Below are 17,069 nucleotides of genomic sequence, written 5' to 3'. Positions count from 1 at the left end.
CGCACTTTGAAAATGGGTTAAGTGTGTTAATTGCACGAGTGATAAATCTTCATTTTTAACCTGCTCCGCCGCGAAAATGTCCACTTGTTCTCTCCATCCAATGAAAGAATTTTGCGCGCTGACTTAGAAAACAAAATCAAGGTGAGTTTAACGCGTTAATTGAAATATAAAGCGACGATGCTCGAGTACCCGGTATCACCCGTATACGTGTACGCAACCTATCGGATAAATTAGTTTCGCATATACACGGGCACGTGACACGTAATACGCATCGATACCGATACACGTGTGTTGGCTAGTTTTTCTAATTTTGGCACCGGAACGATTTTTGACCGGTCAACATTGGCCCGCGTTAAGATCCGTCATAACATTTCTCTACGATATATATCTTATTTTATCGCGCAAGTGGGCGCCAATCTTCGCTAACATTTAACTTATTTACTAGACCGTTATGTGTCCAGTCATTCGGAAAGTCGAGGCGGATGCCAATCTCTAGCGAAATTTAAGTTATTTATTGGACTATTGTCTGTACGAACGTTTTACGTAAAGTAATTTTCAAAATTGGAACGCGGATCTCTGTACTAAAAAATTTTATTTTATATTTCTACATCGGTTCGATTATCGAACAAATTTCCAAAGGAGACAAAAATTTCAAAAAGTTGACGATACAAGTCGTATACAAAATAAAAATAAAATAGGAATATCTTATAGGATATCAAATCTTAATAGGAAGTTTACTGCGAATAACAGTTAGACGTTTTCTTGGAATAGAATTAATTAAATTATTAATGATACGACCGTTCATTTCTAACCAAACTTTTTGCAATGCATTCTCAAACGTTGTGTTATTGTTTCTTACATTTTCCGCAACTATCTCTAACAAACCTATTCTCTTGCGATAATTTACAAATTCTATCCGATGAACCTATACTCTGTCTCTGTAACGAACCCGTTCACGAAATGCAAGGAAAAGAATTACACTTTGGAATTTATTTATTCAGTCACGGGTCAGAAACGATCCAGGCTCCAGCTTCGATGAGCGTACGTAACGATACTTGTTCCCTGAAACGTCTTTGCGAAACCGTTGATCGCGAAGGATTAATTTTTTCGCCAGAGATCAAAAGACCGGATCTCCTTTAAACGACATTTCAGCCCCGAAGGTGGCCACGCAGAACTGTTTTTTTTTTTTTCTTCTTTTCCCCCTTTCACAGGGATCTGGTCGGTGTACTACTCCGGGGAACACGAAACTCGGAAATTCATCATCGGTTTTTCGACTTCTCGCGCGCGGTCCCTTGACAAATGTCGGCCTTCCGTTTTCCCCGGTCGCGGGAGGACTCGCTTACTCGACCATTTTCTTTCCGCTCGTTCGTCGGATGCAATAACGGAAACCCGTGCAAAACTTCGTCTGACCGGAATACATTGTCGCGAACTTTCAAAAAATCTGGGATAGAGCTTGACAGAGACGGACTCGCGCATCGGGTGGGTCGCTCGGAAGTTTCGCTGAAAAAATTGGAACTTTCTACGAATTTCGAGAATTCATTTACCGAGAGGTCGTTGCAAATCTGCGACCTCTTCGTCGGTAGATTCCTGGGAGTGTTGGTTTCGTGTACGCGAGCGAGGACGAATTTCACGAGGGAGTGTTGTACTTTGTACGGTACAGTGTCGTACAGTCTATGGTGTGAACGTTACGGGAGCACGAGCGGAGAGTTGGCTTACGTTGGAGAATGTAAGAGAGCGAGAGCAGCAACTAGAGAGTAACGATTAAATAGAGAAATTGGAGAACAGAAAAAGAGAACCTTTCGCGTAGCTGCGTAAACTATTTTTACCGCTAAATCCGTGAACAGATATTCCAAATGAAATTTCACAACACGGTAGAATCAATTCACGGTCGCGAAATCAATGATTGTCGTTGTTCAACGTTAGTTCGAATTGTTCAAAAATCAAAGAACTTTTTCACGTGTGTACAACGTGTACAACGAACGTAAAGAAAGATAAGCAAACTCGTTTTATTTGGAGTAGGTATACGGCAAAGTCGATCGAATATTCGGTATTTCGATTAAAATCAACATTAAACTTTTTCGCGTCCGGATATTTTTTAAATTTTTTCCATGAAAAAAAACAGATGGAAATTTCTCGTTTGCGCGAGAGTGCAGGAAACTGCATCGATACAACTATTTACAATTGACGTTATATTTCTCGAATCGCTCTACCGAACTGGTCCGCCTGTATACAGCTCGTGTCGACCGATAGTTTCGGTTGTTTTATTTAATATTGTCACATTTCCAGGACGTTGTGACGACGAATTCGTTATTCGAAGTAACCGATACTCGGAGAAATCGTGGCCGAGAAATCCAACGGTAGCTTTATACGTAATTTTGGCTAGAAATTGCGTACGGTATCGTTTAGGGTGACGTTCCCGGCCGCGTACTCGAGAAACGGCAACAGTTGACATCGATTACGACGATCCTAACGCGTCAGTTGCGTAGGTACGCGCACCAACGCGGGACACATTGCGAGAATTAGCGTGTTTGCGTTCGTATCTTTAAATAACCTGTTTTCGTTCTTATTTTAGGCGAACATTATTTTTCCCGGCTATCCATCGGTAACGAATGTTTAATATTTATTTTCCCCGATTCGCAAATTCGCACGAACAATCCACAAACAGCGGTGTACTGCAACGTCACAGGTCGAAATTCCGCCACGGTTTTCATAACGTTCGTACCGTATTTATTTTTAGGGTCGGCATTCGCAGTTTCAATATTTTCTCTGGTACTCGCGACACCGTTGTGCATCGCTTTAATTCGATCGTGAAACCATACATCAAACTGTCTCGAATAGAATAATAAATTGAACGCTGGTCATATCTGTTCGTGACCGTCCATGAAAATTTGGTTCGCGGCCAAATCTTCAAAGGATCGTTCCAGCTATTACTAAACATCGATTCGTGTACAACACGAAATTCCTTAACCGTGTTGCTTCTGTGGAAAAGGTGTTCCTCCGGGGACGCGACGAGCGCAAGTTAATCTATACAGCGTGTCGTTGGGATTAGGTAAACCGGACCCTTTATCCTGTAATCTTTCCTTCTTTCGTTGCAAATCTACGGAGGAGCGCTTTGATTTATTGTCAATCGACGCACGGTGTCGCGATTTACAAGCTCGATAAGAGAACTCAACGCCCGCCAGGGAACTTTATCTCTCGTAATGTACAATGGGTCATCGATTGACCGATTTCATCGCGATTATCCACGAGTTGGACGAATCGAGGCAACGAACGATCCAAATCCGTGGAGAAAGCCGTGAAATCGCGATCCTTGCAAATTTAAACGATGGAATAATAATACAATTGTAACACGTTCGATTCAAAGGACTTTGGGTAAACGGACTACGTGACTCCACAGTGAAGAAACAATAGAGAATTATGCCACGAATGAACGTAGATATGGAAGAATTTCTACGAATTACTATCGCGTAATTTTCTAATCGCGCGTATGTTACACTTTTGGCTAGCCTACCGATGAGATATTCTCGCAGTCACATGGTTTTGTTTACGCGAAATCCTTCGAGTAGAGTGATTTGCATTCTTCGAAAACGGTGGGTGTAGGGGCAAAATTTATCGGACGGTAGATATTATTATCGTTATTGCACAAAGGTGAATAACAGCCAAAAGCTGTTCCAAAACCTAATCTCGAAATTGCACGGCTCGGAAGGAGACTATTGAATTGATTTTCATCGGATCGAGTTTCGTTCGAAACACGAAGATCGCATCTGTGTTTCCTTCGAATGCAAATATTTTTATATTTATTATCGTCCGGTACCGCTTAAGACGACCGCGATAACCTATAATGCAAGATCGTTAGAAAGTCAATTACAACAAGAAGTATTTGCCACTAGATTGCTACTATTAAGATCTTTTTCACGATGATAAGTTTGTTCTGAATTCTCCATAAGTAGGACACTGTTTAAACGATTAATCGCGTGTATGGCAAGATCTGTTAGACAAGCCTCACCGAAGAGTCCAATTAGCAGATCCGGGACGAAACGTAACGATCTGTTCTCATGTGCCTAGGAAATTTTATTTTTTTACACACCAATATTTAACACCGATAAGAACAAGTGAATCTACACTATTGACTGTTTTAAAAAATATTTTCTATCAACGACCAGACGAAAGAGCCAAATAGTACACTCTGCACAGTGATTGTTACAGTTGAATTAAAAAATTTAATCGAACGAAGAAGCGTACGTTCGCGAAAGACAACGACAACGATTTCTAACGTTCTCAACGTTTGAAACAACGATAACAATTTCTACTTGTAACATTGAAATTCGTCGAAGCACCCACTACAATAATTTACCGTCGCGTGTCTCGAGACACGATGATTATAATTTATAGAAACTCGACACCCTCTGTGTCGGGATACCTCGTTTAAGAAATCGATTTACGAAATATTTATTTCTCCGTAATCCCGAAGGAATTACGTGAGATAATAATTCGGGTGACCATGGTATAAACTCGTTCACGTTCGGTAAGTAGATTATAAAACTCGGCTCGAAGCATGTTATTCAATCCACATAGCGTGCAGTTCGGTTTATCTCTCGGAACAACGTTGTTAAACTTGTGGCAATTTATAATGTTAACGAACGCTTTCTATTACATTGTCCCGCAGTGTGTCAAAGGCCGCCTTTGATAAATAAACGACGCGATAATGCAAGAACGATGCGCGTATAACGTGGAGGGAAATCAGAGTCGTTACGAGCACAGCCGGAAGGAAGCCAATTGTAAAATACAAATGCGGATTTGTTCTGGATCGACAAAAACCGCAACGCGTCGATGGTTCACCGTTCGCTCTCCCGAACGAATTTTCAATTGCAATTTTCGAAAAACGGGGGACAATTTCGATCGATTTTCGAAAAGAAAAGATATATTCGTGTCTTTTCCATCGGACGCGAAAACGAGGGACGACTTTGATCAATTCTCGAAACGAAAAGAAATATTCGTGTCTCTTCCATCAGAATTGAACACTCGATTGGAGCAACGATCACAGTGGTACCTCTTGGTCGTTGAAATATCAACTGGAACGATGACTACGCTTTCATTGAAAGGCTAACGAAGATAATTATGGTTACGAAGCTTGTAAGATTACGTAAGAAATTTTGGAGCACAGAAACGATCATCGATCGTTGTAGATTTCTCGTTGGAGAGTAAGCTCGTTTGTTGTTACTCGATAAATTTTGTCGTTGGATAAGAAACGGAGCTATTAGATTCGTGTCTTTCATTTATTTTATCTCTAAATTTTCACCTTTTTAACACAGAGATCTAACCAGAGATCTCTACCGTTTGAAAAATAACGAGTTGAAAAATTTACGAGAAACGTTACGCGTCGATCCTGAAGTAATTTCAATCGTCGATTCAATTATCAAGAATCGTGTACGACGAAGGCGTGTATCATTCGTGAGAATAAATATTAAAATGAAACATCAACGTGAAAAGTATCGTAACGGTTGTAACAACGAACGGCGTAAAGTACGAAGAGGTGGTTCGTTTCGTTAAATAATGAAATAAAATTAGAGAACACGTATAGTGCGCATCGAATCGATACGACGGTACATTTACAGAATACATTAGCATTATTCAATAAAATTATTTTATCGACCGGGTTGCGGTCGGTAGTAGTCAATTCTCATTTAACGAGTAATTACCGTTAAAATAATGGAGTGTTCTATGCGTAGTTACAAACTGCGGTAGAATAACGTTGACACTTCAACGTTATGCATGACGATACGAGCTGCGAGTGGGGCATTAATATTCATATTTTAATTAAGGACAATAATTGCGTGTAATCAATATCAATTACCTCGGTGAGCATCGAGTTGTCCAAAACGGGCGCAAAGGTCGCAAGAGAGTTGACACGGTGCATAAAGAAGCACCAGAAACGCAATACAAGATATTAGGTTGCTGCTTGATCCTTGAACGTGGAAGGAATGGAATTTTTCGGTGAATTATTCAGTATTTCCCGTCGAAAATTTCCCTTACGGGACCAGGGGACAAATAGTTTCACAAAGGTGGAATTTTTCCTTCGAGGATCCGATAGAAGTCCCGAGGGATTCGGATCTTCGCGACGCGATGTTTTTTCTTATCGAACGCTCGTTACGAATCGAAGAGATCGCGATCGTTGCGAGACAAATTTGCGATACGGTACAAAGAAGCGAAGAATTTTCGAACGGTATCGACGGATTCGTTGAAACGTATCTTTCCCAATTTCGAAAGGCAGTCTGTTCGGCCATTAAAAATTTTGTATAAGCCAGATCGTTAGACTAAACAGAACCTTTGTTTCATTGTCTTTTTCATTCCGTAATGTAATAAATTTCTTACGCGAGGAACAGTATACTTACGTTATTGAGAGTTAACCTCATGGCACAGAGGTAATAAATCTTATCAGAGATAGATCACGTTGGATCCCGTTTTCCAAATAAGCAACCGGTTCATCGATCGATCTTACCACGCAGACGAAAAACATTCCGTACACAACGCAACAGTTTTATTCACCTTCAAGGATCGAATCTTGTTAGTTAATTTTTTAATCGACGACTCGTAACCAGCGTTTCGATTCGATTCTCACGGCGGACGGATTTCGTTCGTTCCGTTCGTTTAATTACGTTAATAGACCAATAAGTTATCGAAACAATGCCCACGATTTTCCAGCCACGGCACGCAATACGCTGCAAGCCCATTGATAAGTTCCAATTTAACGTGCCAATTAACACATCCGCGGCAGCTGACGTAAATTTACGTATTCACGTGGCGAAAGCTGAGAGCGCTGTTGATGTAAATTTACTTTTTCACGTGGCTAAAGTAGAGGATCGCTGACGTAAATTTACATCTTTACGTGACCGAAGTCGGGGCCCTCTTATGTAAATTTACATCTTCCCGTGGCCGAAGTTAAGGATCGTTGACGTAAATTTACATCTTCGCGGGGGCCACCGGTGTAAATTTACATCTTTTCGTGGCCGATGTTGAGGACCGATGACCAGAATCTTCGCGTGGCCAAAACTGGGGCCATCTTGCGAAACTTTTTATATTTTCGTGATCGTCGAGGATCACTGACCGGAATCATCGCGTGACCAAAATTGAGGAAATTTTCTGTAAATTTACATCGTTTCGTGGTCGAAGTTGAAGATTACTGATCAGAATCTTTACTTGACCAAAATTGGAGGAATTTTGTGTAAATTTGCATCGTTTCGTGGTCAAAGTTGAAGATTACTGACCAGAATCTTTACGTGACCAAAATTGGGGGAATTTTGTGTAAATTTACATCGTTTCGTGGTCGAAGTTAAGGATTACTGACCAGAATCTTTACTCGATCGAAACTGAGGAAATTTTGTGTAACTTTACGTCGTTTCGTGGTCGAAGTTGAGGACCGCTGAGACGAATTTACATCTGTCCGTGGTTAAACACGAGGATCACTGGTATAGTTTAACGCCCTGCATGATTCACGATCCAAGATCGCTAGTTAATTGTTAGTTTAGGGTAGGTACCGCGTAATCGATACAGTTCGGTGTTCCCCGCTTGAATGCAACCAAGATTTCCCCGCTTAGAGGTAACACAGTCATCCTCGACATTGTTTTTGTTTACTCAGGGCGAGCGATTCGTTGACTCGCGCAGCCAGCTGTTGCAGGATTAAATTTCATCCAACAATGACAATTAAAATATTTGGATTCGTCGTGATATTTTCAAGAGAACGTTATTGACGTACCGGCGAGGATTTCTCGATGAAAATGAGTCCAAGCACGTCAAAACTTAACTAATCGAACCGATAAGTAGCTCATTTAAAACCGACATTTGGTAATACCCTACTTACGATATCGCACTTGATCGAAACATTCTATCGTCGTTAATTCTAATCGATTTATACATTTCAATGGAAAAAGAATAAACAAAAATTGCATCCATTCTATTTCTAGAATTTCTATAATAGTATTATTAATTTCTATAATTATTCAACGAGCGAGCAACTACTATTTCTATTCTTACTTCGATCGAAAGTTGGAGCGCTTACTTTCTCCCAAATAATCCAATTGTTATTTCTACCAAAAGATGTAGCGTTTATTTTCTCCCAAATAATTCAATTGTTATTTCTACCAAAAGTTGGAGCGCTTACTTTCTCCCAAATAATCCGATTGTTATTTCTATGGAAAATTGGAGCGCTTACTTTCTCCCAAATAATCCAATTGTTATTTCTATGGAAAATTGGAGCGCTTACTTTCTCCCAAATAATCCAATTGTTATTTCGATCGAATGTTGGAGCGCTTACTTTCTCCCAAATAATCCAATTGCTTTTCGATCGAAAATTGGAGCGCTCACTTTCTCCCAAATAATCCAATTGTTCTTTCTACCAAAAGTTGGAGCGCTTACTTTCTCCCAAACGATCCGATTGCTTTTTCGATCGAAAATTGGTGCGCTTATTTTCTCCCAAATCGCACTCGGTTGCGAGTAATCCCGAGACTTAATCGCGACCGAAGCGCGGTGTCTCCTTATAGAAAGAAATACTCCGAGATCGCGGATCGATGGATCCCTGTCCGATCGCACCTGTCCAAAGCCGACCGGCCGTGCGTTAAATCGCGGGAACAGTAAAACGGCTAAGATTAACTCCGGTGTACGGTTGCGAAACCGGAAAACGACCATTAAGATCGGGGAACGATCCACAGAAACGGCCACCGCCGTTGAAAACGGTTCAATCGGACGTGATTTATCGTTCCTAACCGGGATGCGACGATCGAAACGTAAACCGTGCTCTCGTGGCGATTTAACGGAATATCGATTGTTGCTTTTTCCGCGTATACGGACACACGGTGGCGCACACGCGCAGACTCTCCGCCACGAGTTTACGATCCTCTCGCGGCGAGACACGTTTTCAAACGAAATCAACGTGCACCCACGACGATCGATAAAACAACGCGCCAGAGACCAGACAGATTTAAGGGCCACGCGAACACATCGGTTACCTGTAAATAAATTGTCGGCTTGGATTTCCTTGCGAAGAGAATCGACCCCGAATACCGCCGTTAGGTGCGAACGAACCGAACGATCAGTGTCCGTTCAATTTTTCATCGGTTTTATTTTACGTAAAATTATTCCATCGTCCTCCGGATAATTATTATATTCCAATGTTCCTTACACCGGTCGATGATTTATTATGTTTCACCAATGTTCCACCGAGTACGTCAATAAATGGAGACGGGCAGCTGTTAATCGTCGATAAGACTAACGAGCTGTTGGAAGTTCCTTTTGAGATTTCAGAGAGATATACCTTTTATTCCTCGTTCACTGATTTATATGTCCGATAATATCGTACCGTGGCGTAATTGCAGATTACGAGGTTACAACATTTCTATACGTATTCGTTGCATTAACGAAAAGTAAAGTTGTAAAGGTGTTACGTAGAAACGAAACGCATAGAACGAGATTTTTGAGTGCGATTGTTCTACAATCCGATCGAAATCTGTCCGATTCGTAACGCTAAAAATTGAGCGATGTTCGTAGGTTGCAATTTGCAAACATTTCTGATATATTTATTTACGTTTAAAATATTATATCGCATACAGTGAATCTTCGAGTCGCACGGTTGTGCTCCGATCGATGTTGAACGTTTGCGTTCACCGATGTATTTGTTCGGATATTGTTCAAGTTTCCATCGCTTTTATTTCGACGAAAGAGTACGCGTCCGTTCAACTTGCGTTAACTTCTGTAATGAAAACCGTGTACCAAATGTACTCTAGGTAGAAACAAAGATCAGTCCTTGCTTCTATCGTCGAAATAATTATTGGAAAAAACGAATGCTCAATTTGCACCAAAGAGAACGTAGACGTGTATCGGTTGATTTAAGATTCAACCGTAGAAGTAATTATTGCAAAAATTAATCCTCGATCTTGTTTTGCCGCGTGGAAGAACATCGTTAATATCGAACGGTTGCCCGGAGGTTAAAAATTGATTTTAACGATCGTGAATCGTCATCGATAACGAGAATCGAGCGAGTTGCATCGTTCCAAGAAGGAAACGCGTAACTTTTACGAACGAGAGTCATCCATCGGAGCAACGATAGTTGAACTTTCGTTATTCCGAGATAACGGGTAATCGCGTGGTTGTACGGGAGACCGATGTATCGAAAATTCCTCGTCAACGTGGATAACGCTTCCCTTAATTAGTTGCCACGATTATAAAGCGTGCTCCACGTCCCGTGTCGAGCCATCGAAGAACCTAAAATTACACCCTCGCGTGAATTAACCATAATCCAACGGGTTTAGCCAACGAGAAGATTGTTACGACGATTGGATAAATTTGTATCGAGGAAACTTGGGCGAGACGAGTCGAGCTTGCGCAAGATCGCGACACGGTACCGTTTACTCGCGACGAACATTTCAATTTCAATCGTTCATCATCGAAACGAATCACTTTGTCAGCTCGGCGATGTGTTTTCCAGCTTTGCGCGCACTCGCGAAACGTACGTCTCGCGCGGTCTTTTTGCAACGATTTCTACCTTTCTGCGTCACGTATTTAAATCTCGAAGGATACGAGTCGAGCGATGCGCGTTTCCACGGTACCGTTCAAACGAAGCCATCAGGTTCGTCGTTTCATTTTTCTAAAGACAGATTTTTTAAGATTCTTCGAAAGATTTCCATGCGAAGAATTTCGGCAAGCATCCTTGCGATTGTTTCTATATTTCATTTAATTTTCATCGAAGAACAGAGATAGGTAACATTTTTATCCAGATGGTACTACCGTTCGGTGAACGTTCGTGAAATTTCACGCAGATCGATCGACTCGTTCGTACATTTACAGTCGTTCGAAGTTCAAGCGTCACGGTATTTTCTTTACGATGGAAAAAACGATAACTCATCGAACAACCCAGTAATCGGGACCCACCGGTATCTGGCCCAAAAGAGCAAGTCTGAAAAAGTATCGAATCGTGAGTATCGAGTATCAAGAATCCTAGATCGTTCGAATCGATTGGTTCGCGTTCGACGTAAAGAGTATCGTTCCTCGCGAGTCCAATGTAGCCTAAATCGGGTCATAGAAAGCCGGGATCGTCTTTATCGGTTTCCGTCGTCGTAAATTCACGATTTCCGCGAGATTTATATCACTTTACCGGATTTGCAGCTACGAGTTTCCCGAAAATTATACGAAACGCTAAGAGCACGCGGCTTCGCGTTCATCGATCACGATTCCTTTCGATCTTAAGTGCTCGAGGTGTCTTCTGCACCGCTGCAGGGTGTGTACACCGAACCGCGCTAAAGCTCACGGAGGCTGTGCAGTTTATCGTTGCCGTGTAAAAGGACTTTTCTACGATACGCGTGATTCATCGTTTCGTTTTATCGTTCACGGACGAATATCGTAGACGTCGATGCGTACCATGGCTTTGCAACTACTCTTTGCAGATTCAACGCTGGAACTACCGATAGATCTCGGAATATTACGGTACACCACACGTGTGTGTCTAAGAAAAAACCAATCGACGCGGAAAAAGAGGAATTTGTAAAGTCGATCGCGTGCGTAGAATTGAAAAAGTCGTAAAGTCTTTGGAAAACAAGCTACGGAATTTCAAGTAAATTTCGGTACGAGAACAGCCGAAACCAGTCGTTTCGACCGGTTGGTTTCGATCTAGCGTTAAAAAAGAAACGTGCGTTAGAAGAATTTATTCGTGTACGAAGTTCCTTAGAAACTTTCAACGACGTTTTACGAGGAATAAAGATATCGACTCTTCGTTCGGACGATTCGGTGCGCGATATCGATCATTTTACAGGTGTGTTTCTTCTTTTATTTTTGTAGTCGCGTAGCCTTTCGTAGCTTTCGGAACGAGTTCATCGTTACATATTTTCGAATAGTTTCTCCGTGTCTTTTATTTCTGGCAACGTGGACGAGTTTGGACCGCGTCTTAAAATTGTCCAAAGTACGAAGGTATTTTCAATTCTTTGTTTTGCTATTTAACGCATCGACTGCTGGATCAACATTCGCGAAACTACCCACGATGTCCAAACACTCGCTTTCGGCGCGTCGAAGAGTACAACCGTCTCGGATTTACAACGGCGGTTATATTTATTTCGCCCTATCGAGATTTACGAACTCTGTCTCGATTGCTTCTTACCTCGCGTTATCGTTACAAACGATACGCTTCTCCGATCTCTGTGCAATTAGCGTAGCAAACGTATCTCGGCTCTCGGTCGCGACGGAGTTGGAAAAAAAAAAAGAATAAAAAAAGTTAATAACAAAGGAGCTTAAACGAAAGCTAAAGTAATCGTTCGATAATCGTCCGAAACGACAGCTGTTCCCCACGATTACCGATTGATCACGGTGGCGATCGATCGATGATAATTACCGTTCGCGATTACCTTTATCGATCCGTTTCGAAGTTAATCGCGGGAGAATCGATCGTTACGCGAGTCCGCTTCGCGAGAAAAAAAACTCGCGTCGCCGATACAGGGAACAACGTGTCGTTAAACGTGTCGTTATACGTTCCGTACGAATCTAACGAAATAAAATGTCCATCTCTCGTGACGCGAGCGTTGAACAGATGCGGTTCTCGTGCTCCGAAAACGTTTCGTCCGAGTTGACAACCTCGGTCCGAACGTTTCCGTTCTCGAACGGTCGTAGATACGAAACGGACGACATTTGAACGTCATCGAGGCAATATTTCGGTACGGTACGATTACGATCGGTGTTTCGAGAGACACCGTGAAACGCGGTTACGTAGGTACACGCGACACGAGCACGAAAATTACGACCGGCAGTGTGTTCCACAGCGAGGGTTAAAGCACCTCGTACCGGTGAGTTTGCTTTAAGACGGAACGGGGCGAGGGTGGGTTAGGTGACGGGGTTGGTCGAGGGGGGGCTGTTCTCTTAGTCACCAGTCTCGTTTGCAGGTAACCCTATTTCGGTACTCCGACACGACAGTCACGGCTGCTTAACGCAATTGCTGCGAACCTTTTGAAAGCCTCGGCCCCCTTTTAACCCCACTCGCTCGTTTCCCCGCGTAGCAGTCCTCCACCGTCCAGCTTGCACCGCGACCTCCCCGACCCGTTTCCTCCTCATTTTCTCTTTCTTCGGTTCCTCGCGACTCCGTTTACTGCACTCCTTCGGCGGCCCTGAATACTTCAGGACACGGAGCAGGGGGAGGAAACTCAGTCCCGTGACGTCACCGAGCCTAGGGTCACGCGTTGAAATTCAGGTCGACTCACCCCTCTCTCTATCGGCCACCCTCTTCTCTCTCCTCCTATTCCCTCTCTCCTCCCTTTTCCTCTCTCTCTCTCTCCTTCTCCCTTCTACGTTCTCTCCTTCTCTCTTGTACTCTCTTCTACTCTCTTCCACTCTCTCCTTTTCTCTTCCACAGTCTTCTTCTCTCTTCCACTCTCTCCTTTTCTCTTCCACAGTCTCCTTCTCTCTTCAACTCTCTCCTTCTCTCTCCCACACTCTCTTTCTCGGCCCTGCTCTCTCTTTCTCGGCCCTGGTCTCTCCTCCCGTCCCACCGTCACTTACACCCTCCCGTGTCCCCACTTTACGTGTACTCGAACGATCCTCCCCAGCGCCAAGGAGGAGGAGGAGGAGGAGGTGGAGAAAAAAAGGTAAAAATGTAGGAACCTCCCCGCCGTCTCTTTGTTTCGCGTTTATCTTTTACAAAGCGTTACGTAACGCGCGTACGTTGATACGGATTTAATCCCCGGCAACATTGCGGTAAAATTAGTAAATTGCAACCGGGTCTATTAATAGCGGCGTGCACGCGCGTTCCGTGGTAATTACACACGACACGTTTCAGAAAATTTGCATATCGCATTGTGCCTTTAACGTCTCGAGAACTCGTTCGAAAATATCCCGCGGGAAACTACTAATAGTGTCGGTTGCGAAACCACGCCGGTAAAAGCATTGTATATTTTTAGAAACGTATCTGTCTTTCTTCTGGCGTCACTCTTTATCAGGAGTTGCACGGTAAGCTTAGAAATTGCTTTTTTTCTTTTTTTTTCTCTCTCTCTCTCTCTCTCTCTATCTTTCAGACCGGTACGATGATAGCGATGCAGACGCAGCAGAGCCGTGCAACGTTTCGCGTTAAATGCAACCTTTGAGCGTAAATTCTCTGTACCATCGAAACGTGGAACTCCGTACGGTTTTGTTATTGCATTTCTTGGTTCTCGAGCGTTTAACCGGTTCGAGTTTCACCACGGTTGAGTCGAGCCGGGAATTCTCGTCGAACGTTAATTTCAAGTTCATTTTTTCGTCGACGTGTCAACTTCGACGGACGGGAAACTAACGTGGGAATTGTTCGAGTAATTTTACTTCTTCGATGAAAAGTCACTTTCGAGTACGTCCGTTTCGTTGTACGTTATTTATTTTACTCTGTGCTCGAACGAACACCGATTTAGATCGTTTTACAAACAATTTCGAATGTATTCGTTGGAATTGAAAGAGGAACGGATCGATCTTTGGTACGTTCGATGAAAATATTGGTCTTATTTAACGATATCGCGTGTACCTTTATCGAGCGGTGTTTCAGGTATTTGAAATTCAAGAGGAGAAAGATCATTTCGAATGTTCGCCGGGAAGACTCGTCTCCGATGAAAATTTCTCTTCGAGAACATTTTACATTTCCCCGTTACCGAATAGAATTATCTCGAGGCGAAATAAAATTACTCGACCGAAATAATTCCGAAGTAAACAATGGCGCGCTAATCGAAAGAATTTATTCTCTCGCGAATAATTTCGAGCTCTAGATTTCACGGACGATACGTTGCATCGATGCGTGTTCGTCTCGATTTATCATCGAGAGCAATTCTATTTCGTTCTACGATAATATTGGGTCGTTCGGAAAGTGATTTCGTTTCTTTGGGTGGTCCACGCTTTACGTTGCACGTGGTCAAAATTTCGAAAAGTTTTACATCGAAACGAAAAAAAAAAAACGAAGAAAAAAACGAAAAAAGAAACGCATCGAGTCGACAGCGATCCGACTTGTTCCCTTTTTTTCGCATCCGGAATGATTTCCGCTCGAATCCGACAAGGACCGGCTCGCATCGTTGAAAATCCAGGACGAATGTTTCAGGAGCCATCACGTGACCCTGTTCGGCTTTGAATATCTCTTTTAAAGTGCTAGGGATGCCGGCGAGCCGGAGATAATGAATTCAGTGGTAGTGGCTAGTACGTATACGCCGGGTATGCCGATACGGCGAGTAAAATAAGATGCGGATCCGCATCGGGGATCGATCTCGCATCGGGCCGTACCAACGTAAAAGATTCGCGTCGACCCAGATGCCGCGAGCACTCGGGGAAAAGAAATTTTCACGGTTTTCACGATCGTTTTACGATCAACCCCGCTGCGCGTGTTCCTCGACGCGTCTCGAACACGGACCGTACGAGACCGGGCCGCTGCTAACGATAAACTTATCGATAAATAACCGTAAGTTCAAGTTCCACGTATACGTTGTTTCGTTTCCACGTACGCGTCTCGCTTTCCTTTCTCTTCCGATTTCACATTCTTTCCAGGAAAGATTATCTCTTCCGTGGAAAAGAATCTTCGAAACGATCTTTCTCTTATTGGCCGTTCACGTTAGCTTCCCGGGTAACGCGTCGACACTTTCCCCACTTGTTCGATACCCTCCACGCGTCTTTGATAATTAAATTCCGACTCGGTTAATATTTTCTTACCGTACTTTGTAAAACGATCCGTTCGCCGGTGGATCGGTTTACTCAGCTTCGTGCTTCGTTAACGTAATTTCATTCTTTTCGCAATTCTCCTCGACGAAAATACACGCTCGCGACGCGAATTTCCTACGATCGTTTCCTCGAGCCTCGTCGATGCTCTATGAATTTCCACGCGAGGTGGAATCAAGCGTAACGAGCAACGCGTTTCGTGCACGCGAAGCGACGAAGCGAAAGCCCGATTCGTTGCGCGAAAATTAAATCGAAAATGCGGAATGATATCTTTTTCCGCACGGTTTCGTTTTCGAGAGCAGTCGATTTTGTAAATTCATCGGGGACGCGTGCAATCGAGCTTCGCTTGGTTCGCGCGTCTGACCATTACCGACTATTTCTACTTGTATCGGTGTTTGTAAACATAGGCGTTGGCGTTGTATTATTCGTTCGAATCGGTTCCACTAATGAGACCGTTTTAACCGGCGGAACACCAATAATACCGTGCCACCGTCTATTTCTGCAAACACCGATACAAGCGGGAATAATTAATAACAAACGGACACGTTTGCACGACCGGCGCGACATATATTTCTTATTACAACGGTTACTTATTTACGCGTCGTATTCGTTTCTATTTATTTACACTTATTTACCACAGTTATTTCGCCGTTATTTCGATTCATTTGACTCGCTCATTCCACAGTTTCTCGTTACCTTTCTACAGATTATATTTTAAACACGACGAGCTTCGTTTTAGCGTGGGTTAGAATTATTTGTTATTTGGAACGGACAGAGTTACGTGCCGGTGTATCGCGTACGCCGAAATAAATTTCTATACGTAGTTGAACATAGGATCGGGGAGATACCGTGAAATGTTTATCGATTTACGAAAAGAGAGGTGTCCCGTGATAAATGGATCCCGGTTCAAGGACGCGTACGGTACTTAAAAACAATAAGATAAATTCATACGAATGTGTGTCATATTTAACCTTGTTTTCGAGCTGTGAACACTTTTGTGTTGTTGTAACTCTTTCGGCAGGCTGTGCTAAAGATAGCCGATTTAAATATAACCGAAGCAAAGTATAAGTGATTCCGTTCGACTGTTTACAAACAATACTCGGTATCTTACGTATGACCTCGTTAACCGTTCGGTAAAAATTATTCCGGATTCCATTGGTTTATTAGTCGCGTTCTCGTTCGAAATCCCGTGGAATATCCATTAAAAATACACGCGAAGCCAGTTCGTTTGTGCACAAACGAACGCGCAACTCGTGTTTTCAGTCCCGGAGCATTTTTCATCGTTGGGACGTTTTCGACCTCCGTTTCCAGCTCCATTTCGGAAACAACGTTTTCCATAAATTGATAAACGAGCAGAAGCGTACCACGTTGTTAAGGAAAAT

At 42.9% G+C, this 17,069-nt stretch overlaps 1 protein-coding gene across 6 annotated transcripts in view; it reads right to left on the bottom strand.

Moving 5' to 3' along the window:
• Positions 1 to 17,069, bottom strand: part of LOC143153819 (uncharacterized) — a 124,742-nt gene that overhangs the window by 35,057 nt on the left and 72,616 nt on the right. Inside the window, exon 1 of one of the 6 annotated variants that reach the window (XM_076325406.1) lies at positions 5,855 to 5,932. The exons of the other annotated variants lie outside the window; for them this stretch is intronic. Coding sequence (XP_076181521.1) covers positions 5,855 to 5,917 — 63 coding nt within the window. The 5' untranslated portion in view covers positions 5,918 to 5,932. Of the gene's footprint in view, positions 1 to 5,854; positions 5,933 to 17,069 lie in introns of those variants that run through there. 6 annotated transcript variants of the gene reach the window in all.

The sequence above is a fragment of the Ptiloglossa arizonensis genome, chromosome 13 (assembly GCF_051014685.1).
Source record: "Ptiloglossa arizonensis isolate GNS036 chromosome 13, iyPtiAriz1_principal, whole genome shotgun sequence".
Classification (NCBI taxonomy): Eukaryota; Metazoa; Arthropoda; class Insecta; order Hymenoptera; family Colletidae; genus Ptiloglossa; species Ptiloglossa arizonensis.
This window is presented reverse-complemented; position numbering and strand designations above follow the sequence as displayed.